Source organism: Canis lupus, chromosome 9 (assembly GCF_003254725.2).
Source record: "Canis lupus dingo isolate Sandy chromosome 9, ASM325472v2, whole genome shotgun sequence".
NCBI classification, from domain to species: Eukaryota; Metazoa; Chordata; class Mammalia; order Carnivora; family Canidae; genus Canis; species Canis lupus.
The window spans coordinates 61597771-61621925 of record NC_064251.1 but is presented as its reverse complement, the minus strand read 5'-3'; the positions used below and the strand labels follow the sequence as shown (position 1 = coordinate 61621925).

Here is a 24155-nt window from a genome sequence, read left to right as displayed (position 1 = left end):
CAGGCACTGTCTTGCATTTATTCACACAGAGGAATTAAGAATCAGTACAAATAATTAACATTGCTTTAAATACAAATAAATAGCTCTGGTTTCTAAAGGAAACAACTCTAGATAATCCAAAGTTAGGTAAGGTTCCTATTAAAAATAGAAGACTATTTTGCATTAAGTCCTACTCCACCATAACCCCTTGAGGACGTAAGGATAAAATGGTGAATTAGTACTCTTAAGAAGTCACCAGAAAAATGGGAGATAATGCTCCCACCTCCCTGAACTATCCCTCAAATGGAAGGAGAGTTACTTGCATCATAGACAGAGCTAATAAGTGCAGAAAGTATTTACCATCTAAAGCTATCTAAAAAGATTTACCTTGGGAAACAGGATGAGAATTTCTCTGAACCGGTTCTATAAACTCTGAAACCTCACTCTGCTCAAGATTTGGTTCAAGTGTCTTAAACTCACTTATGCCCACAGGAAGACTTGAATTCCTATAACGCAAGCTTCCTCTTGCTAGGAAAAATAATGGTAAGTGTCCATAATCACTAAGAATGGCGGGTAGGTATCAAAATGATTTACCTGGTCAAGAAGCAAAGGTGCTGCCCAATGAAACACTGTCAACCTGGCACCAAAATGACCAAAACTGCCGATAGAAACACATTGCCAAATCTGCTGATTTATTTTTCTCTCTCTGCTCCTATATTTAAGATATTCCAAGTGGCAAAACATCGGGCAGAAGTATGTGCTACAAAGGAAGAACCCTTTTAAAGTCATACAGTCTTCCAAACCTTTAAAAACTACATAAAACATGAAGTCATTTTACAATCTTGGTGCCAGAGGAGGGCCTGCTCCACTGACCTTCTGTGTTCACTCTATGTCCCCTCCTCATGCTGTACAAGACAGTTCCATTTCTTCTACTCAGACCCCTAATTAATAAATAGTATGCTTGATAGAGATCAATATAACAACGATTAGGTTTTCAAAGAAATTTTGTTTTCCTATTTAGATTGGCCATGATACAATTCCAAATAGAACATTCTCATGCTATTAAAAAAAAAAACCTCATGCAATAAGTGCAATTTTAAAAAGTCCCACGTTAATAACAACGTTTGGTATTATAGAAGGCAGAATTTAAATATTTAGATTTTTAAAAAAATGATCACTATAGAATAAAAGCTGGATTTCCAAATAGGACTTCCGTCGTGGTATAAAATGCTAAATTTGATTCTACAGTTTTGTTTACGCAAACAATCTTAAGATATACACCATGTTTTCCTAACTGGGATTTTGAAACACTAACCATAATTCTTAAACAGATTACCACAACATTTGCTCAAAGAATCAGCTCCTTTTGCCAAGAACTTTTCCTTTTTAGTCTAGTTGGAGGGATTTCCATAATAAATTCAGGAACAATAAGTTCTCAACATGATTCAAATTTTTTCACTTTCCTTCCTCTTACTTTTTCTTTATGCTGTAAAGACATCTGAGCACAGAAAAGTGTTCTTTTTTTTTTTTTTTTTTTAAGATGGACATTAATAAATTTAGTTTCCTGATTTAAATAACATTTTTTACGTTTGCCTTTCTCTCTGGCCTACTATATAATGTTTCTGGAGTTACAAATCCAAACAAACCAGCCAACTAGAGCATCCCAGTGTTCAAATCACAATTTTGGATACAATCCTATTTATTCTGGATGATGCTCAATTCCACACATACTTCAGGGAAGAAACATCCATGAGACATCCAAAAATGTTATGTTACCAAACGTTAACATGTGATTGTGCTCTGTTGGGAAGTACCACTCACATCTACAAAGTACAAAGGCAGAGGATTTCAGGTATAGAGACCAATTTGCTTTTGCTGCTACAATAATTCGTAACCATCATCTTCGAGATTTCCAAGCTGTTCTAGAATAAGGAGTAGTCCTTTTTTTATCTGGAGGCTTGAAGTAGGAGTAAACAGGAGCTGCTGGATACTCTGCATCAGGATTCTCTGCCATCATTTTCAGCTTTGCTTCAATGGCTTTTATCTTTGCAGTGACACTGGAAAAAAGGATAGAAGAGGATCAGAGCGGGCCTGGGTACACTCAGAAAATACTTGTGTATCTCATCTTTTTTGCGCCTTTTGTGCATATCACAGAAGCAACAACATACTAAAACATGAATATGCAAATATTTCACATAAAACACACACTCAAGTAACATTTTAAAAAAAGAGATCAAACCTGAACCATCTATTACATTTTTACTAAAATCTCAGACACTGGTAACAGTACTGCACATATGGCTACATTAAATATTCAGATGCAAACACTGACACCTTAATGCTCAGCAGATAATAGGCTCTCAAATAATTCAGATAGAAATTGAAAGTGGGATCTGGAAGAGATATTTATACACCTATGTGTTTATAGGAGCATTAGTCAAAATAGTTAAAATGGGGATCCCTGGGTGGCGCAGCAGTTTAGCGCCTGCCTTTGGCCCAGGGAGCGATCCTGGAGACCTGGGATCAAATCCCACGTCGGGCTCCCGGTGCATGGAGCCTGCTTCTCCCTCTGCCTGTGTCTCTGCCTCTCTCTCTCTCTGTGTGACTATCATAAATAAATAAAAATTAAAAAAAAAATTTAAAAAAACTAGTAAAATGTAGAAGCAATCCAAGTGTTGATCAATGGATAAGCAGGGTATGGTATTATTTCACATTCTGAAATATTATTCAGCTTTAAAAAGGAAGGAAATTCTGACATGCACCACAACATGGATGAACCTTGAAGACATTATGCTAAGTGAAATAAACCAGTCACAAAAAGACAAATACTGGATGACCCACTTGTATAAGGTACTTAGACTAGTTAAAATCAGAGACGTAAAGTAGAATGGGGGTTGCCAGGGGCTTGGGAGATATAGGAATAGGAAGTTATTATTGAATGGGTATAGAATTTCAGTTCTGCAATATGAAAAGAATTATGGAGAAGGATGGTGGTAATGGTTGTACATTGCAAATATATTTAGTACCACTGAACTATACACTTAAAATTCGTAAGATGGTGGAGATCACTGGGTGGCTTAGTGGTTTAGGCCTAGGATGTGATCCTGGGGTCCTGGGATTGAGTCCCACATTGGGCTCCCTGCATGAAGCCTGCTTCTCCCTCTGCCTGTGTCTCTGCCTCTCTCTCTCTCTCTGTATCTCTCATGAATAAATAAAATCTTTTAAAAAAATTCATAAGATGGCAAATGCTATTTTATGTGTCTTTTAGAGTAATAAAAAAATTGGAAAAAATAATTTCTGTAGGATTGAAAGAAATATAAGATAGATCATATTCCTCATTTTGCAGATGAAGGAACCAATGCACAGAAAGGTTGAAAAAAAAAAAAAACTTGAAAAAAAAAAAAAAAAAGAAAGAAAGGTTAACTTGCCCAATATTACATAGCTAGTAAATAGAAGAGTTGAGGTTTAAACACAGATTCTAGATCCCATGCTACTAACTACTACACTGTACTACTTGTTGAATCACTGAATAATAATGGAAAAAACACCCTGGGAAATCCTACAAAATCTCTTTTTTATGAACAAATATGTATTTATACATACAATCACTTATGGAGTGCTTACAATGAGCCAGGCACTGTGCCCAAAATTTTACCTATATTTTTTCTAATCCTTACAATAATATGCACTTTTTACAGATAAAGAAACAAATGCAGAGAAGCAGTAATGTGCCCAAGGTTCACAGAGCTAACAGACTGCACAGCCTGCACAGGATTCAGGCCTAGTTTGTTATTACCAAAGCCCTTGCTTTCTCCTTTCCATCAGACTGGGAGCTGAGCAGCTCTGTATTAGAAAGAAGAGGTGAGGAGACACTGCACAAGTTGGGGGAATTCCCTTCTGATGGAGGTCACTGCCTTCCCTGGACCAGAATGCAAAGCCCTCAGGCAATGGGTATTCTATGACCCATGATTTCCCCTTCCATTCTCAGTGCTGTCAGTGGTCTACTGTCAGGGAGAGAAACTTGGAAGGGAATGTATACAGTGGCCTTTTAGAGATCCTCAAAAAGTTTACATCGGATGCACATACTCAAAACTTCACATGGTCAATGTAAAATTTAAAACCTAAGTTACAATCAAAAAGAACACTGATGTATTACCAATGCATCTTATTACCAACCTGTATTCCAGCATTTCTTCCCCATTAATGGGATAGCCAGCTATTTGTTTTGTAGGAGTCACCAAAAAACAAATTTCTCTAATTAGGTATAGATGTTAATAAGAAAGATGTAAGCTGAGGTTCTCTGGATTACAAAATAAATGGAAAATACTCAACTGTCTAGTAAAAGTGCAAACACTGAAAATAAAACTAAAAACATGTTACTGTAACATGTAGCACACCATGCATAAACACAGTGGTCTCTTCCCAACACGAGTCAGATTTATAAAATCTGTGATTCACGGCGGTTCAAACTTTATGGGGAAAACAGCAGAGTGGATATAATTCCCAGGGAACCTACAAAAGTCATCATATATGTTTTTTTTAATTTCTGGGAGTACAAAATAGTAAAAGAGCACAAAAATAAGAAATCAATAACATTAACTATTACATTTAATATTTACAAAAATATTAAATTTTATTTATAATATATAAAATATAGTAATTTACCAAACAAAATATTTCAGGAGGTATTATATATACACAAACCAATGATGCTAAACTACTAACTATAAAATTAATTTTACTTTACTAACATTTATCCTGAAAACATTTAGGGATCACTTTCCTCTGAAGCTTCATGAGATGCTTATAAATCTGTTTTGTTTGGTGCAGATAACATACAGGAAAGGTTGGGGCACCTGGTAGCTCAGTTATGCATCTGTCTTTGGCTCAGGTCATGGTCTCAAGGTCTTGGGATTGAGTCCCTGTTGGGCTCCCAGCTCAGCGGGGAGCCTACTTCTCCCTCTCCTTCTGACCCTCCCCACTCTTATACTCTCCCCTCTCTAATACATAAATAAAAATCTTAAAAAAAATAAATACACAAGGAAAAGTTGTTTGTTTGCTGTCTGGTCCTCCATCCAAATAGGCATCACTTTCCTGACTTTATGACTGCTTGCTGATTTCTAACCCTTATAGGACACTGATGCTCTTTCACCTATCTGCTCTTCCTCCCCTGGAAAAGGCTTCAGAACTGTATTCTTGCATTCACAGCATGAACTTTCTTTGAAGTAGTAACTCAAAGTAGTAACTCAAAAACTCAGCAGACCTAACTTTGAATTTGAGATCTGCTATTTGCTACCTGTGCGATCTTGGCCGAGATAGTTTACCTTGCTAAGCATCAGTTCCCTTGGATATAAAATGACTATTACAGTACATTTACCAGAATTTTTATAATTAAATGATATATGGCATGTGAAGTGTTTAGCACAGTGCCTGCTTTAGAGTAACCTCAATAAATCTGGCTATTGTCATTAAAATTTCTCCCTAGGCTATAATGTGGGGAGAAAAAAAATCCAAAAACCCTCTATTTCTGCTCAACCATCCACTTAACTTTGCCTTTCTCCACTCAACCCTTTGTTCCTTCTGTTTTGAATTAACTCTGAAGAAGTAACTGACAATTTGTGCACATTAGAACCAACACTGTTACTGTCAGAGAAACACAGCACAGAGAATGAAAGTGCTATAAACCAACACTCTGTATAAAGGAACTCACAGTTGGGGAGGAAGTAGTAGACAATGACAAACACTGATGAGACTTCAGGCTTCATGAAAATGCTTCTCTTTAGGATTGTCTGACATACCCTGTATCCCAGGGTCCAGCATGATGGCTGGTATATGGCAGGTCCATCCAGTCTTTTTTGAGTGAATGAATTCTCTAAGTATATGATCTTAGGGGTATGCAAGGAGAGGATATGTATACATTCGGGAGATTAACTGAACATGTCTCTCAACATGTCAATAGTTAGTGGATTCTATTCTAAATTAAGAGTCTAAAGATTCACTAAGGTATGAAAGAAGGCTTGGAATGAAAAGTGGCTCATACTCTTGGATATTTGTGTTTCTCTTTAGTACAACATCTTACCTTAGGTTAGACTGAGTGGGCTCAGTGCTTGAGGATGGCTCAAGACTGATAGGAAGGATCTTATCATTCTTATTATGATCGTACCTCTGAAAGAAAAAGACAAATCACTTGGATAAGCAAAACCCAGTCCTTTACTGTAGTACATAAATTCAGAAACCACAAATCTATTAGCGTATTGTCAGCGTGTTTCTAGACAATCTGAGGACTGCTTTACATTTAGAATTATGCAAAACTCCACACGTTCTGCCTAAAAGCTATACATTTAGAAAGAGAAGTTTAGAAGTAGCTTTCCATCTAGCCACTAGTCGTCCTTATTTGGCAGTTGAAAGAACTTTGACTTTCTAATTCACAGCTGGTATAAATATACAATAGGATTGCCTTCCTACATTTTTGTTTTAACTGTCACATATCACCTCTTACAATATTTATTTTGCTTTATTCAAAATACTTAAGAATTTTGCTAGACTTTTGCAAAATTCTTAACAGGCCTGATTGGAGACGGAAAGTATTAACGGCTTTCAGCCACTGATATAGAAAACATCCTATAGCAAAAGGGTAGTTTAATTTGATGTCAGATAATTATATACCTCTTGTAAAAAGTAAATTAAATACTAAGGAGTAATCAGGAGCCTGTGGTCAAAAAGACTTGTAGGAGAAGAGAGCCACAAGGCATCGAGATTTTCAAACGAAAAGACAGGAACAAAGGATGATTTCTCTTGCGTGTCTTTTCAATGAGACACAGAATGAGAAAATCACAGCCAGTTTGGCAAATGAGACTTGATTTTCTTTTGAGTAAAAAAGTATTTCGTAATTCTCCTTGTTGTTTCTATTTTTAAGGCAACATGTCCTAGAAATTGAGATGGCTCTGTGATTACCTGAGATCCTTCATGAGGATCCAAAGTGTTTGAGCTCTGTTTTTCAGTTTGGACACTGAGCTCAAATGTTTAACTGCCATAACTCCTTACTGGGAAGCTTGATGGGTAGGGAGTCTGTGATCACAAGCAGTGCTCCTTAGCTAAACACTGAAGCTCCACTTTTTAACTGTTACAAATCTTTTCACAGGCAGGTCTGTTAAGACCCCACCACAAAGGAAGAGAATAAGCTCTTGGGATTGCTCCAGTCCACATACTTCACCTCTGGGCCAGGTAAAACAGAATGCCATTCTTTTTTTTTTTTTTTTTTTTTTTAAATGGTCATATCTTTTCCAGTGCATTCTCCCAAGAGACCAGCCAGAAGATGAATAAGGTGATTTGCCACTTCTTGGGCTTTGGAGACAAAACAGACCCTGCAAAGTCCTACAAATAACTCTCAAACTCTCTGGAGTAATGAGACACTGGTGCTTTAAGCACTCATACAAACCACCCATTTCTCAAGCAGTTAGGATAAACATATTCAAGCTCTCCACAAAATTGAGAGGCTGGGAAGAGTCTAATAATGCCTAAAGCAACTAATTTTAAAAATAAATACATTTTTTCTTCCAAAGATCAACCCCCACTGAAAACATGATAGAGGTCTGAGTATACACATCAGCCACATGGAAAAATCAATCAAAAACAGAATCTGTGGGTATGTGGAAAGAAACAATGAAAGAACTTAATCCCTCCTGAGATGTTTCTTAAAAGAAAAATCTGGCAACACAGATGGTAAATACAAGTAGGAGACCAAAGTATGACTGCTCCAGATGTGAAGAGGCTGGGATGCAAATGGATAAATGGACAACTATCTTCTGGAAAACTCATTCTGGGCAAGCTTGATGTTGTCTTTCTAGCCAATTAGACTTACCTTTACTTGAGCATGTGCCCATCGCACCACCAGCTTCTTAGACAGAGCCAGCTTGCCATTGAGACACTGGATGGCTTGTTCTGCTTCCTGTCCAGGAAAGGGAAGAATGTTAGCCGAAACTTCAAATGCCTAATTAGCTGTATGTATCTCATAGGGCCTCACCAGCTTTGATGGTTGCAGTCCTAACCAGTCTGCCTTTGATAAACAACTTGCAAAGGATTTATAATTAAAAAATAGAGAGAAAGAAAGGAAAAAGACAGAATAACAGAAAGGGTATGAGTTTTGTAAAGTCAGCCAAACACAAATGCCAACCCTGGCTCTGCCACTTACTGGCAGTATATCCTGACTGACAGGTTCCTTAATCTCTGTGAATATTAGCTTCTTCGTCTATACAATATGCATACTACTACTTGTTCCTCATTGCCTATTGTGAGGAGTCAAAGAGTGCATATAAAGAAAGCATGCAGCACACAGTAAGCACTCAATGTTAGTGGATTGTTCTTACTAGGTGATACCTTTCTGTACACTTCTGTCTGTCAGGACCTACTGTGCTAAGAAATTTACTTCCCTCAGGGACCCTGGAACTATACCCCAGACTAGGGCTTATACTTTGGATCCAAAGCGAGAAACAGTAATGGCTTCAAAGGATATGGGAGTGAAGGAAACTAGTCCGGAAAAAGCAGGAATGAGTCAAAGAGCCTGTGAGCAAGGTATTTGTGTGAGCCAATCTATGCACCTGGCTTTTGGAGCCAAAAGTTCCCTGACCCTTTCCCTATCAGATACAGAAGCAACAAGGTTAAAAGGAATTCCTGAAGCTGGATAAGAGTCATTCTAGGACATTCCCAGGAAGCCTGGTCGTACTTTTCCATCCTGCCAAACCTTCTCTGCCCCATGTGTATCCATGAGGCACTCAGCCAAGCATAACCCACGTCTACTAGGGGGTGAAGAAGCCCATAAGAAACAGGAAGAGGAAGAAGAAGAATCTATCTGAGATCACAGTATAATACCCACAGGCATTCCAGTCTGGTTTTACCAGTGATTCTCTTCCCCCTCCAGAGTTTGTCAGTATGACATTCAACAGACATCTGTGTACTCACTAAGTGTCAGCCATTGGAAAGTCACTGCCATGCTTGCTTGTCTAACTGAGAAACAGATATGAGACGTTTTACTCTTAAGAGTCACCAATCAATTAGAATCCACATGGTACTCTCTATTGATTCTGTAGCATCAGCAGTAATAAGATGCCAGCAAGGGAATAAATGTTTAAAAAAAATTCCTCTTTGTATATCACTTCAGAGTTCATGTATTCAACAGCATTATTAAATGCCAACTGTATTTTCTTATATACCCTCATCTATTTTTTTCAACTTCCTGGAAGGCAAGAAAGGTATTTTTAATCCCCATTTTTAAATGAAAACTGAGGCCAAAAGAGGTTAAGAGACTTGCCCAAAGTTAATAAATAAAAGAACCAGCAATAGAAGCTAGGCTTTGTGACCTATAGTCCAGTGTTTTTTTTTTTTTTTTTTTTTAAGATTTTATTTATTTATTTATTCATGAGAGAGAGAGAGAGAGAGAGGCAGAGACACAGGCAGAGGGAGAAACAGGCTCCATGCAGGGAGCCTGACGTGGGACTCAATCCCAGGTCTCTAGGATCAGGCCCTGGGCTGAGAGTGGCACTAAACTGCTAAGCCACCCAGGCTGCTGTGTAGTCCAGTGTTTTAAAAATAGCATGTATTCCCAGCATGACCACTGATTTTTAGCTGTCTACAAGGGTTGCAAGAATATTCATCACATTCTATCATTAGGGAAGAGTAAAGTATTTAAAAATGCTAACCATACACAGCATTCTTCTAGTTTCCCCATTCAGAACAGCCACGTATCACTTAGCGCCTCACTCACAAAAGTTAGAGGAAATTGAAAGAATCCTTAGCACTGATAAGGACAAACAACACTCTCATACAGTCTCAGAACATACTGATACATCATTACTTGAGGATAGCAGTTGTATCAAGAAAAATTATGTAAGGCCTTTGTTGACACTATTCCATTTCTACGGATATACATATGTGTGAGCATAATTAGAAGTATGAAGATATTCACTAGCATACTGTTTATACTTGTGAATCACTGAGGACAACCTAAATAGCTAACAACTGGGGATTAGTCAGTTAACTTATCATATATTCCCACAGTGAAATATTGTGCAGTCATCAAAATGACATTGATTCATTTTTATTTTATTTTTTTAAAGATTTTATTTATTTATTCATGATAGTCACACACACACAGAGAGAGAGAGAGAGAGACAGAGGCAGAGACACAGGCAGAGGGAGAAGCAGGCTCCATGCACCGGGAGCCCAACGTGGGATTCGATCCCGGGTCTCCAGGATCGCGCCCTGGGCCAAAGGCAGGCGCCAAACCACTGCACCACCCAGGGATCCCATTGATTCATTTTTAAACTGAGGTCTAAGTTAAAACTCTGTATCAGTGATTTTTTGCAAATATGTAGTCGCACTGGTGAAACTACAGTATCATGGTATAGAATGTTATCTGGATGTATAATAGAGGACAGAAAATTTTTAATATACTTTGAGTGGTAAACAGGACAATATGATCTTATATATGTGCTCTAAGCCATATATGTGTATGCATGTGTGTGGGTGAAGAAAGACAAGACTAGAAAGATATATAACCAAATAATAACAGTGATTATGCCTGGGTATTGGGCTGATAAATGAAGTCACTGATCTGTATTTTCAACTATATTCAACATGTATTATTTTTTATAACAAGAAAAACAGCCAAATATAATATTAATGAAACAATAACTAGGCAATGCCCTTCCACGTGACTAATAAAGTTATAGAGAATACTAAACAGTAAGTCTGTATTTAATAACATTCAAATTCAATTTCTTTATCAAGGTATGTTCACTCAAAAGATAGAATTTTACTCCAAGAAGATACACGTAATGCTCTCTTCCTTCATGTATATTCAAAGCTGTATGCAGTTGTTCTGAGACTGAGAAGGGTACATTTTTAAGAAATCAAAATAAAAGAGTTTGTGGGTGGCTCACCACACACAGGGATGATTCTGCACCACGGGGCAAAACTACTGAAAGAAAAGGAGGCTTTGTTGGCCTGCCATTAAAGGAACAAACAAACCACAATAGGGAGGAAGATGTCCATGTGCTTAATGTGGGCACCCCAAAGCATCTGGTCAGTAAAGTAGGTCAGCCGCCTCAGACCGGGAGCCTGGGGAGGGTAGATTTTGAAAGCCATTCACTCGTTTATCATGGGTCCTCCTGCAGGACTCAGGGCAAGGCACAGAGAGATGAATCTGACATGGCTCCTGCCCACAAGGCACTGCTACTCTAGTAGTTGAGAGAGATGTATAAATAAGTAGGGGAGCATAAAAGGCACCGTGAAAAGGAAGGTTTCTTTACCTGCTTAGTTTCGAAGTTAACGAAACAGTACCCTCGAGGCTGCCCCTCCAAAGCACCTGATTTGTGGAAGAGGAAGTCAAACTGCTTTACCGTGCCAAACTTCTGGAGGAGCTTGAGGAGGTGGTATCTGTAGAGAAAGAATAGACCATAAGTACACTCTGGGAATCTGGCTAGCCACTTGGCCCAAAGTGTGAGATGAAAGCAGGAGATAATTTATCCTGAGGGGGGAAAATATCTTGCACCCCCGCCCCCTGCCTTCTTCCAAACTGCTGCGTTAGTTTATTTGGCAAACAGACTTGTTTGCCTCTATTTGGAATGGGACTCGAATTGTCATGGCTATGCATCTGTCCAGCACAAAAATACCAAACAAAAAACCACACCTAACAAACAGCTGTCTGGCCCACATGTACCATTTGTTTTTCTTTCGGAGAAAAGCTCAAAAATAGTGTCAATTTATTTATTTTTAATTTCTTGGCAATGACCTAGTATTTGTGAGTAACTGCAACTCCATCAGGAACACATACCCACACTCCAAAAGCCAAGGACTATCCCATCTCAAAAATAAATAAAGTAGCACATACATACACATTCACACAAACAGAAAAACAACCTTGGAAGACTTCTGTAATAGATTTCATAATTAATCATTAGCCACAAATTGCACTTGGGTAAAGCTCTGCCAAAAACCAAACCACAGCTAGTAGCACCTCCATAGGTGCCTCAGAGTTTCAAGCCCCGAAGTGACCGAATGTTAGGGACAATGTGGAACCACAATGTGACTGAGGCTTAGTCTCACACAGGGCAGGGGAACCTAGTCAGTTCTATAATCACCCAGCTGTGGGTAACTAATCAACCTCAGAGTTTTCACACACTTTCTACTCGGGAACATGGTCGATAAAGAATATGGATGACCCAGGAAGAAATTTGACCCCAAGCTCTTGCTGGTCATTTTGCCCCTAGTCCTCTTCTTGGATTCCTTTCTCTCAAACTTATTTGGTTTCTATAGAGCTTTTAAGTTATTCAAACAGATGTGGCCTTTAACAGGTTGCTGTGGCCAATCTCAATTCCAACTTCCTGTCATCTGATGTAAGGGTGAGACAAACCAACAGCTTTCCCGTTTCCTTTTCCTTTGGCCTTCCTCCTGGCATCCTCCACACTATTCAAATGGAGTCAAGGCTTTCTCTAAACAATGCTGTCCCTGTGATACTAAAAAGGTATCAGCCCACATGCTAAATCTGTTATTACTGGGAATTCTACCCCATAGGGAGTCAGTAAAGCTGTAGTTACAGCCACATTTATATTCACATTGTTTTCTAGGAGAAACTCATCAAAATTTTATTCTTAAGAATCTCCTTTGGGAGGCAGGAAGATTTGAAGTGGATCATAAGCTATATATATTAAATTTGATACTACTGCGCATCAACAAGCAAGCCTATTATCCTGGGTCAGGTGCCTGACACAGAATAGCAAGGGAAGACATAATACAGGTCTTGCACTGGGGCAGGATACAAGGATCCCAAGGCATATTATGGACATTAATCTGGTCTTTAGACCTGTTTTGAAAGGGCAAACAACTGTATCTCCCTAGATTCCAAATTCTCAACTCCCATCAGGAGACCTCAGCTACTACTGAGGATGTAGGAGGTGATTCTTTAGGGAAAAGAGAGATACCTCAAGTGTAAATTTCTGGTTTTACTTATTTTTGAGTAGGCTAACCGTAAGGGTGAGCCTCTCGAATACACAGATGGGCTGGGAAGAATCTCTCCTGGGTCTCTAATTAATGCATTAATTAAAGTAATCTCTATGCCCAACTTAGGGCTTGAACTCACGATCCCAAGATTAAGTTGCATGCTCCACTGACTGAGCTGGCCAGGAGCCCCTCCTCTGTGTCCTTAACTCACAGCTGCATCTTCTACTTACTATACCCACTCAAGCCTCAACACAGTGTTATCTGCCATGAATGGTGGGTCAGGCCCGTTTTTCTAAAGAACAATCTAAGGGCTACTGTGGGCTGGTCATCTTTTCATCAGCTCCATTCTGCTTAATAGCAGGAAGGTAAGGCAATCGGCATTTCCTAGGAAATGAATTTTAATCTACTCAGAAAAAAAATGCCAAAAGATTATTCTTTGAAAAGCTAACAAATATGTTCTGCCTGAGAAGTGCGACCTTAAGATTCCAGGAACATCTGCTTAGGTCTGTGTCTTTCAACTTCTCCAGGATTTCTGTCCTTGTTTGATAATTTCTTGAAATTATCGGAACACCAAAACAAAAGGAATGAAATGTTTACTATTTTGCTTCCTGGAGATGGGAACTGCAAGCTCTGATAGTGAAAAAAGCCTGAAGAATCTTGCTTTCACATCTGCAAGCACTTTCATCTGCTGCTGAAGTATGAGAAGGCTTACTACTCCTCAGAGCCTTGCTTCACTTAATGAAATGTGGGCCCTGTGGCTTCAGGAGCTAGTACACCAGTCCCAACATATTTCTGCAATATAGTGCTTTCTAGTGGGTCTTGAAAAATGGCCTTCCTGCCTTATGGCACAGAAGTAATTAATCTACACAAATGTTAAAATGGACAGTTACTGCTTGTCAAAAACTGTAATAGGCACTTGAATGATCCAGATGAATCCAACTAGGTCCCTGCCTTTAAGGACCTCACATTCTGGTTAGAGGAAAGAGATATGCGATTAAAAAAACTACAAAGTACTATGATACTTGCATGTAGAGGTACATACAGGAGCACACAGATAAAGAGGCCCAATTGTGTAGGGGACATCTGGTTAGTGAGTATCACATGAAAGGTGAAAAAGGAGTCTGCTCCACTGGAAGAGAGTGAGGGTAAGGCAGTTAAGGGATGAGGCTGAAAGGCAGGCAGGGGACAGGTTGTGAAGGATGTTGGTGTCCTCGGTGAGGTAATTTTAATTTGATGCCGTAGGCAATGGGAGGTCAATGAAATGACATTTAAGACTTATTATTTTTTAAGATTTAAAAAACGTTTTTATTCATGAGACACACACACACACACACACACACACACACACACACAGAGGCAGAGACATAGGCAGAGGGAGAAGCAGGCTCCCTGTGGGGAGCCTGATGCGGGACTTTATCCCAGGACCCAGGATCACACCCTGAGCCAAAGGCAGATGCTCAACCACTGAGCCACCCATGCGTCCCTTAAGATTGTTTTAAATGCATAATTTGTTTTAGAGAAAATTATCTTTATAAACTGGTAGAAATTATTTGCTGGGTCTTTATGTTCTCTGTTCTATATGTCTATGTGTTTCGAATCTAAGCAGCAAACAGTAAAGGCTGACTCCTGCAAACCAAGGCATCAAAAGAAAGCAGCATAAATCATGACAGAAAAATAAGTAATGGGCTGAGAAAACCAGAGTTTCTTCATGGGTAAGCACACTGTTTGCACACATCCATGCACATGCTCTCCCCTTTTGTTCTATTTCATCTCTGAAAGTCGGCCTCAGAAGGACCTTTTTACCTGGATGGCTCTCCACTGCTTTTAAGTTTATTTAGTATAACCCACTCTGACCTTCCCTCCACAAACAGATGCTCTTTCTAGCTATTCTACTGGTCAGTGTGAACATGATTCTCCATTTCTCCACATCAGGGCCATCTTTAATTCTGCTCTTCAATTGTGTTCTTCATCCCTTAGTCACCTACTGGCTTCCAGGTTCACTGTCTCTACCTAAGGTGATAGGCCTAGTTTCTGGCAGTCTCTCCTAGCTAATCTTTGGTCGTCTTTGCTCCTCCAACCCACTCTATGTACTGATATGATATCTCATTTCTCTACTAAAACATCACATCCAGGTTGTCGGCATCCTGCTAAACACCCACAGTAATAAGTCTCTTCTCTAAGAAATTCACATTTCTTGTTTGAATACATTGAAAAAGCCCTGTATTAATCAGATAGTATTCCTTATTTTATATTTTTTAATTTATGTATTTATTCATGAGAGACACACAGAGAAAGGCAGAGACAGAAGGAGAAGCAGGCTCCTCGCAAGAGCTTGATGTGGGACTCAATCTTAGAACCTTGGGATCACTACTCATGCAGAAGGGAAATGATCAATCACCCAGGTACTCCCTAATGTGATAGTATTCTATCTCTTCCAACTAATGTTTTCACTATCATTGAGTATTCAACCACTCATTTAGTCAAAAAGGTCCTCCCGACAGACTGCTCACCCTTTCCTTCCTTCTTTCTTTCTCTTTTCTTTTCTTTTCTTTCTCTCTCTCTCTCTCTCTCTCCCTCCCTCCCTCCCTCCCTCCCTCCCTTTTTTTAAGATTTTATTTATCCATGAGAGACACAGAGAGAGAGGCAGAGACACAGGCAGAGGGAGAAGCAGGCTCCATGCAGGGAGCCTGATGCAGGACTCCATCCCGGGTCTCCAGGATCAGGCCCTGGGCCGAAGGCAGCGCCAAGCCGCTGAGCCACTTGGGTTGCCCACACCCACTCTTTCTTATTTCTACTTAAACCCTCTACTTAGAATGCTCCTTCTTTTAGAATTTCTGCTGCTTTGCCCTTCATTTCTCCTTATGAATTATGCAGTGGCTATTAATTAGGCTTTCTACGCAGCACATTTAATGTGTGAAAAAGAAACCCAGTATTAATCCTTTCAGAGGAAACTACAGTGTGGAAAATAGGTAATGTCTAAGGATATTAACTTTTTTGGTTTCTCTGTTGCATGCACTAGCAATGGTGTTTGGAGGTATTGTTTTTTACCCTATGGTTAGACTGGGTCCCACAACAATTTAAAAGAAGTCCTTATATTTTAACATTTAGAATAGGATAGTTTAGGCTAGGATTGTTCTGTTATATGGACTATTAGAATATCTGCACAAAGAACAGTAAGTTAGGTGATGGGAAATCAGTCCCATCATTCACTATTTTTCAGTACACTAAGTCAACGTACTCAACTCTTCCTGTCCCAGAAAAGAGGGAAAGAGGTGCATGGGTGGCCCATTCGGTTAAGCGCCTGACTCTTAATCTGAGCTCGGATCTCAATCTCAGGGTCTGTGAGTTCAAGCCTCGCGCTGCGCTCCATGCTAGGTGTGAAGACTACTTAAAGACAAGTAAACTAGAGAAAATATTATCTGTTCTGCTTGCCTCATAAGGTTCTTATGAGCTGAAATAAGAGGAATAATATAGTATTAGAGCTAGAAGAAATGTTCAGATCATTAGTTGAACATTTTCACCTTAAAGGTAAGGAATATAAAGTCGTCATATAGTTCGGAGCAATCAGAATAGAGTAGAAAGAACATGAGTTTACAATCTGCTACTTCCACAAACAATAATACATCATCATTCCTTGAAATCTAAACCTCTAAAACCTATTTAGTCGTACAGGTATTCTTGGCAGATAGCATAGCCATGAAATGGTGAATACTGCAACCACAGAGCAATGAACACAAATTAACATGAAGCAAAATATCAGAGTGCTACACAGTTGGTTAGCAATGCATATTCCACTGAGAGGAGATTATTATTATTATTATTATATTATTATTATTATTATTATTATTATTATTATTATTATATTACCTGGACGTTCCAGGTAATTTGAACAGGACTCAGCTTAATAACTAAGAAGCACATATACATAGGGTAACTCAAATGAATTACAAAATAAACTTTGAAAAATTTAGTGGAGGGATGCTTGGGTGGCTCAGTGGTTGAGCGTCTGCCTTCGGCTTAGGGTGTGATCCCAGAGTTCTGGGATCGAGTCCCACATTGGGCTCCCTGTAGGGAGCCTGCTTTTCCCTCTGCCTATGTCTCTACCTTCTCTCTGTATCTCTCAGGAATAAATAAATAAAATCTTTAAAAAAAAAAAAAAAGAAAGGGCAGCCCAGGTGGCTCAGCAGTTTAGCACTGCCTTCAGCCCAGGGCATGATTCTGGAGTTCTGCGATCAAGTCCCGTATCGGGTTCCCTGCATGGAGCCTGCTTCTCCCTCTGCCTGTGTCTCTGCCTCTCTCTCTCTCTCTCTGTTATCTCATGAATAAATAAATAAAATCCTAAAAAAAAAAAAATACTTAAAAAAAAAAAGGAAAAGGAAAAGAAAAGAAAAGAAAAAAGAAAAATTGAGTGGAAAAATCTTCTTAAAAAACTGTCACAGTTTTACATATCCTTGTAACTATTCACAACAATAAACATACACCTATATATTACCTCCAACAAGAGGTGAGAGACCATTTGTATAAGAGGGGCATTCAAATCAGTTTATAAAAGAGATCAGGAAGAGGGACAGTAAAGAGCAGGGGTATGCACAGGAAAGAGATAAGAAGAGTGCACCGCAGGGGGAAACAGCAGGAACTAGCAGCAGTTTATGGGTGGGGGTGGGGGTGTTGGTTTAATTATGAAAACTGGAGTGTGATCTACAAACTTCTCCTAAGAGTCATTACAAGTTTAAAGACCTAGATTCAAATACTGTGAGATTGAACTACAACCCAGGTGCCCCACATTCATGAAAGTCACAGCATGCAATCCTACAATGTCTGGAAATGACTATATATATATATTTTTTAAATATTTTATTTTTATTTATTCATGAGAGACACAGAGGGACAGAGAGGCAGAGACACAGGCAGAGGGAAAAGCAGACTCCATGCACGGAGCCGAATGAGGAACTCGATCTTGGGACTCCAGGATCACACCCTGGGCCAAAGGCAGGCACTCAACCACTGAGCCACCTAGGCGTCCCTGGAAATGACTATATTTTAATAGTCTATCTAAGTTCATCACTACCCACTTTAAGAGGAACAGGATCCAGAAGTTTATATAATTCAAAAACTTGGAAGGAAATTACACATTTCCATAATACCTACGTTACTAACATTTTAGGTGTCTTTGCTGTAATTAAGTAAAGTAAATGAGATAATACTAAGCATTTCATGCCAACCACAGCTATGACTGGTAGCTATATCTTTAAAAATAAATACAATACTATTTAATAAATCAGTTTGTTTGGCAGAGAAAAAAAATTTTTTTAAGATTTTATTTATCTACTTGACAGAAAGAGTACAAGAGCACAAGCTAAGGGAGCAGCAGAGGGAGAGGAAGAAGCAGGCTCCCCGTTGAGCAAGGAGCCTGATGCAGGGCTTGATCCCAGGGCCCTGGGATCATGACCTGAGCTGAAGGCATACACATAACCAACCCCCAGGGGCCCCAGAGAAAATGTTTTAACATAAGGAATCCATAGAAGAAAAACGGTAAACAAAACTGCATGTGGCAAAGACGTGGGGAAGCCACAGGTAGACCCTGCAAAGCCCTGATCTGCAGTTTAGTACGTGATGTCCACCTTTGGCCTGACATAAAAAGAGCAGAGATAGCAGTAGGAAAGTTTCGATTCAATGTTCCTGTTAATGATCTAACTGAAGAAAACATTCATATACTCCAGCTTATGACATAAACTGAGGTGGCAGATACCCATTTGAACCTTCCTATCAAGCAGCAGGACACAATTAGAACAAGTCTCATTACAATGAACTGTAGCCAAAACAATGAATAGTGTTTCCATGTTCCAGATTTCCACTGAGACAAGCAGAGGTGGGGATGGAAACCACTCTTTGGAGCATCCCCTCACAGCTTGGGTTTTAGATGATGGAAACAGCTTCTCTGATCAACAGACATAATTGAGAGGCTTGGGTGATTCACAAATTTGTCCTCAAAGCAATGAGCCAAAAAGAGAACAAAAATAAATGCTCAGTTCATATTCCAGGGCCCCAATGACCAAAGTAACATAATATGGGGACAACATATCTTAAATAGCATCATAATTCCTAAAGGGATCCAAAGGTATCTATACTTAGCTAACTGAACTTGAACAGGATCAAGGAACTGAACTTTCTTTTATGATCCTGATCCATTAGTTCACACCCCCTCCTCTCTCCCAATCCCAATTGTATATACCACCTCCCCTTATCCTAGATCCAAATAAATGGATTCTCTTGTCTCCTCTCATCTTGCCTTTAACATCATTCCAAAGGGAGTAACTCTTAGGACCCATGGCATACTCCATGCTTGCTTTAAGCACTGATCGCACTGAGCCCAATCTACTCACTCCTTACCATCCATCCTGCCACCAACCACAGCCCTGTACCTACTAAACTAGGAGAAGGAAAAACTTAATTCTCTCTGCTAAGAAATTGTTTTAAACTATAATGGCCACAGTACAAAGAGTGGGGAGTCAGGACAATTTAATTAACTTTGTTACCCGGGGCAAGGTACTGCCATGTTTTGGGCCTCAGTTTCCTTTGCTGTAGGATAAAAGAGCTGGATCATATCAGAGGTTTTCAAGTGTGCTCCAGAGTCCTCTAATTTACCACCAAAGAAAGGGTGGCAGCTGCCAAAAGGCTTTGGGTGGACCTCCCTCCCTTTAAGCAGAACAGCTCTGAGCCTTTATTTTAAAAATAGGCTCTGGTTACCTTGAGACAGGGTTCCTCAGATTTGAACACTGCTTAGCATGGCACTTGGCACACAAGAGGCACTCACATCATTTAACGAATACAGGAAAACCAAAGGGACTGATGTGATCTCTAAGATGCCTTCCAGCTCTGACTTTCTATGGTTCCATGGCTACATGATACAATTAAGTGGTACCCTCTGCCTGTTTGTGAAGGTGCTGAGACTTCTCCTGCTTGTTCTTTCATTTTGAGGAACAAAAGTACGCTGTGGGCTGATTCTAGAAAATAATGCACTGTAGTCACTGGGTAAAAGGATTCAAATCAGTGAAAACAGGAGAACGTCTTTGGCAAGTAGGAAAAAGAGGTCTATGTTTTAAACAATACCCAAGCCTGTGTTCTTGCTGAAGAATCCGGATACGGGAAAAATGTCAACATAACAGGTTAGTGACAAAAAAATATACCCTTCAAAGATAATTAAAACATAAATAAAAGGGCCAAAAATTATCTTGCATCTCTTGAAAGTTTTCCTGAACATCATCACTACAAACATCCCAGGTTTGTAGGTAACAAGTTAAGATGACTTAGACTTACTCTGTGATCTTGGGGTCCAGGTTGCCAATCCATAACCGGTGCCCTTCCTGCAGGGAACCTTCAGAAAGGATGGATGCATTCTCCAGGGGAAGAGTTTTGGTTTCTGCTTCCATCAATCTCTATGAAATACTAAAGGAAATGTGAACATTCAGGCAGGAGAGGAGCAACACTCTGTGAACACCAGACTCTAAATTCAACTCAACAAACATTTATTCAAGGAGGGCAAACTCTGACCGGTTCTTCAAAGGCCTCAACTATTCCACAACTGGCCCCAGCACCAGTTCCCTTGGGACAGCTCCTCTGGCAGCTGGAGTGCAAAAGCTTCCATTTAAGGTGAAAGGGATATGGTTCTACATGCAGAAACTAAAGTTTTCCTCTTCTGAAGCAGGAGGCAGACTGGGCAGGAGGCCAAAGTCTCTATTACTACATGATACTTCAGTTTAGCAACTGTTACCCAAAATAAGTCTTGGAAATCACCAGAAAGAAGACTCTTAATGGCACTGAAGGAGATGAGTGGGAAAGAGCAACATAACATGTTTTCCTCACAGACAAGACAATCTAGGAAATTTAAGGCCCTAGACTTTGGAGTTAGAACTCGATTTTAAAGCTGGTTGTGGGTTTGGTGAATTCCCTGAACATTCTGGGAATGTTCTCCTGTTTCCTCATCTATACTATGAATGGAGATAACAGTTCTTATCTTAGAGGGCTGTTGTGAAGATCAGAGAGAGTGCATGAAAAATCATTAGATACTGCGTCTGACAGCAGTAAGCAATCAGTAAGTGTCCACTAGCATCATATTATTTTGGGAGACTCAGAAGAAGAGATTAACTCCTCCACAGTCATTCTAGTTGCACCATTTACTAGCTGTGTAACCTTGCTCAAGTCACTCTGCCATTCTGTACACCAGTTTCCTCATCTCTAAAATGGAGTAACATCTCATCAAAGTTGTGCAGATTCACAGAGTTCACACACCCAAAGCATTAAGAACAATGAATGGCACCTAAGAAGCTTCTAATTAATGTTAGCCTAAATTGTTACTAGCCTTCCATCCTGAGAAGTCTCATCTCACAACCAGAAAAGGATGATGAGGGTTATGATGGAGACAAAAAAAACTTGGGTGTCAAGAACACCTGGTTTCAAATTTTGGCATTTCCAATGGAAGTCACTTCTCTCTGAGCTTGTTCCCTCATCTCTACATACTAAACCTTGGCCTGCTTGTGACTTAAGGTTGCTGAGAGGACCAACAATGAGATGACAGATGTATAATAAAGCTTTAACAAGTACATAATGTGGCAGAGAAAGAAAAAAGACCTGGGAAGATGGCGGGTTGTGCCAGACTTCAGAACTAAGAATACACATAGGACCCATGTATATTATATAACCAGGAGTGCCCCAGAGGTCAGTGCAGCAGGAACCGTGTCTTAAAAACTAGTGACGTAGACTGAACACTGCTGTTACCTCCTATTTATCTCAGCACAGCTTATGAAGTCTGGCACAAGGTGGGCCCTTAAGTAATCGTTGAACGTGTTTATCTAGCCCCACATGGGAGAGTATTCTTCTTCCTTTCCCACTCGCATGTTCATTCTGCTCAGCAATGCATAATAAACAACTGCTAAACCCAGGGCTGTGTGCCGAAAACAGATATATGAGTAAGCTACAGATTTTGCTCTTACCTCCTGAGAGAAAGGTGAAACACACATAAACAGAATCCCAGGAACGGAAACAGGAGGAGAAACATTTTGTCTTCTCCTTGCTTTCCTTTCCTCCCATTTTCCTACAGATCATGCATTCATTTAAAAAGAAAACCAAGGGGGATCCTGGGGTGGCTCAGAGGTTTAGCCCCTGCCTTTGGCCCAGGGCGTGATCCTGGAGACCCAGGATTGAGTCCCATGTCGGGCTCCCGGTGCATGGAGCCTGCTTCTCCCTCTGCCTGTGTCTCTGCCTCTCCCTCCCTCTCTCTCTCTCTGTGTGACTATCATAAAATAAATAAAAATAAAAAAAAAAAAAGAAAGAAAACCGAGTATCTATTTCTAGGCCTTGTCTAGATATTGGGGTCAGAGCAGTGAACAAACAAGTCTCCACTAGGGATGCTTATATTGGAAGAGGGGCGGGACAAAACAGAAGCAGAATAAATAAACAAGATGTAACTAGTGACAGCTGCAAACACCATTAAGCAAAAGGTGATCTGACATCCAGACGGAGGTTGGACTACTTCAGAATTAGTGGAAAGGGGGATCCCTGGGTGACGCAGCGGTTTGGCGCCTGCCTTTGGCCCAGGGCGCGATCCTGGAGACCCGGGATCGAATCCCACGTCGGGCTCCCGGTGCATGGAGCCTGCTTCTCCCTCTGCCTGTGTCTCTGCCTCTCTCTCTCTCTCTCTGTGTGTGTGTGACTATCATTAAAAAAAAAATAAAATAAAAAAAAAAAAAGAATTAGTGGAAAGGGGAAGGCCTCTCGAAACGACCTAACATTCGAGATCACGCTTCCATGATGGGCCCTCCTGATTGTCTCACGTCTGAAAAAAAGCAATACCCAACCACGACTTGTTTTTTTTTTTTTTTTTTTCCAACCACGACTTATCACAGGCGGGTACCACCGTGTTTTGATGCTGCGAGTACAGGATACGGGGCCGAAAGATCTGTATTCAAACCCTGGCTTTTGCATCCAGTTACTGCATGACTTTAGTTAAGTGTCTTCTCAGAAAAGCTCTCCCTACGGGTTGCGCTCCTTGTTGGCGTCTATCCCTGGGGTCCCGGGATCGAGTCCCACGTTGGGCTCCCTGCGTGGAGCCTGCTTCTCCCTCTGCCTGTGTCTCTGCCCCTCCCTCTCTCTCTCTCTCTCTGTGTGTGTCTTTCATGAATGAGTGAATAAATAAAATCTTTAAAAAAAAAAAAAAGAAAGAAAATTTCATGGGCAGCCTGGATGGCTCAGCGGTTGGGCGCCGCATCCAGTACAGGGCCTGATGCTGGAGTCCGCGGATCGAGTCCCACGTCGGGCTCCCTGCATGGGGCCTGCTCCTCCCTCTGCCTGTGTCTCTGCCTCTCTCTCTCTCTGTGTCTCCCATGAATACATAAATAAAATCTTTAAAAAAAAAAAACCACAAAAACAGGTAAGACGGTGACAGCGCAGCGCAGGCCCTTTGGAGGAGCGGCAGGGTCAATGAGATCAAGAAGGCACGCGGCCCTCAAGAGCTCCTCGGTGTGCAAGGGCGCCCGGTCCCTGGCGGGGAGTGCGCGCCGCGCGCTGTCACGTCTACCCTCGCAGCTCACCTGCGACCACGACCGGCAGGAGCGGCCCTAACGGGGGGGAGGGGGGAGGGGTAAAGCCCAGAGGGGCGGACCACCTGTCCCTAGAGCTGACGGTCGGTCACGGCGGGGTCAAGCCCGGGCCCCGACCTCCCGACCCCAGGCCGCGAGTCCCCAGATGCGACGCGGCCCTTCTCGCATTTTCGCTATTTCCGGGCCGGCGGCGGGGCAGCCCGGGGCGGGGCCTGAGAGGCCGCCCCGCGAGGGCAGCGTCCGCGGCGGGCGGGTCCCTCGCGGGGCGGGCGCTGGGGTGCAGGGGCGCACGGCGGCCCGGCTTACCTCGTGGGCTCGGCGTCGTCCCCTCGGCTCATGCCCCAACGCAGGCCCCGACTCCGCGGCGCCGCGGCCCTCCCGACGCGTCCGCCTCCGCCTCCACAGCGCCCGCTGCCAGGCCGCCGGTGACGCGCTACGTCTGCGCCGCCGCCCCGCCCCGCCCCGTGACGTCATGGCGCCTGCGCCGCCGCCGTCCCCGCGGTCGCGTGGGTCCGCTCCGAGCGCCCGGGGCGACAGCTGGTGAGTGGCCCCTGCTCGGCGTGGAGGCGCGCGCGGGGCCCTGGG

The 24155-nt window shown here is 41.3% G+C and overlaps 2 protein-coding genes across 5 annotated transcripts in view; one reads left to right on the top strand and one right to left on the bottom strand.

Moving 5' to 3' along the window:
* Nucleotides 1–4: 4 nt before the first annotated feature.
* RBM18 (RNA binding motif protein 18) lies at nt 5–24014 on the bottom strand. 3 transcript variants are annotated; one of them, XM_025475032.3, is made up of 6 exons: nt 23877–24014; nt 20293–20421; nt 11286–11412; nt 7841–7927; nt 6059–6144; nt 5–2036 (listed from the first exon to the last, which is right to left on the bottom strand). In XM_025475032.3, exons 2-6 carry the CDS (start codon nt 20403–20405, stop codon nt 1877–1879), a joined length of 573 nt encoding a protein of 190 aa, XP_025330817.1. In that variant the 5' UTR covers nt 20406–20421; nt 23877–24014; the 3' UTR covers nt 5–1876. The 3 variants fall into 3 exon arrangements, with proteins under 3 accessions (XP_025330817.1, XP_025330816.1, XP_048970442.1); XM_025475031.3 differs by having other exon boundaries at nt 20293–20411; nt 23877–23999; XM_049114485.1 differs by lacking the exon at nt 20293–20421 and having other exon boundaries at nt 23877–23999.
* The window catches only part of MRRF (mitochondrial ribosome recycling factor), a 57670-nt gene continuing 57521 nt past the window's right edge, over nt 24007–24155 (top strand). For both annotated transcript variants that reach the window (XM_025475034.3, XM_049114482.1), the window contains exon 1: nt 24007–24110. The gene's annotated coding sequence lies outside the window, so the exon portion shown is untranslated. The remainder of the gene's footprint in view (nt 24111–24155) is intronic.

Excerpts from the sequence above, each read along its gene's own strand:
- RBM18 (XM_025475032.3), bottom strand. The coding sequence starts at position 20,405 with ATGGAAGCAGAAACCAAAACTCTTCCCCTGGAGAATGCATCCATCCTT. Across the intron at positions 7,928-11,285 it reads TTAACTTCGAAACTAAGCAG|GAAGCAGAACAAGCCATCCA; the intron begins GTAAAGAAACCT and ends TTTCCTGGACAG. Across the intron at positions 2,037-6,058 it reads CCCACTCAGTCTAACCTAAG|TGTCACTGCAAAGATAAAAG; the intron begins GTAAGATGTTGT and ends CCTTTTTTCCAG.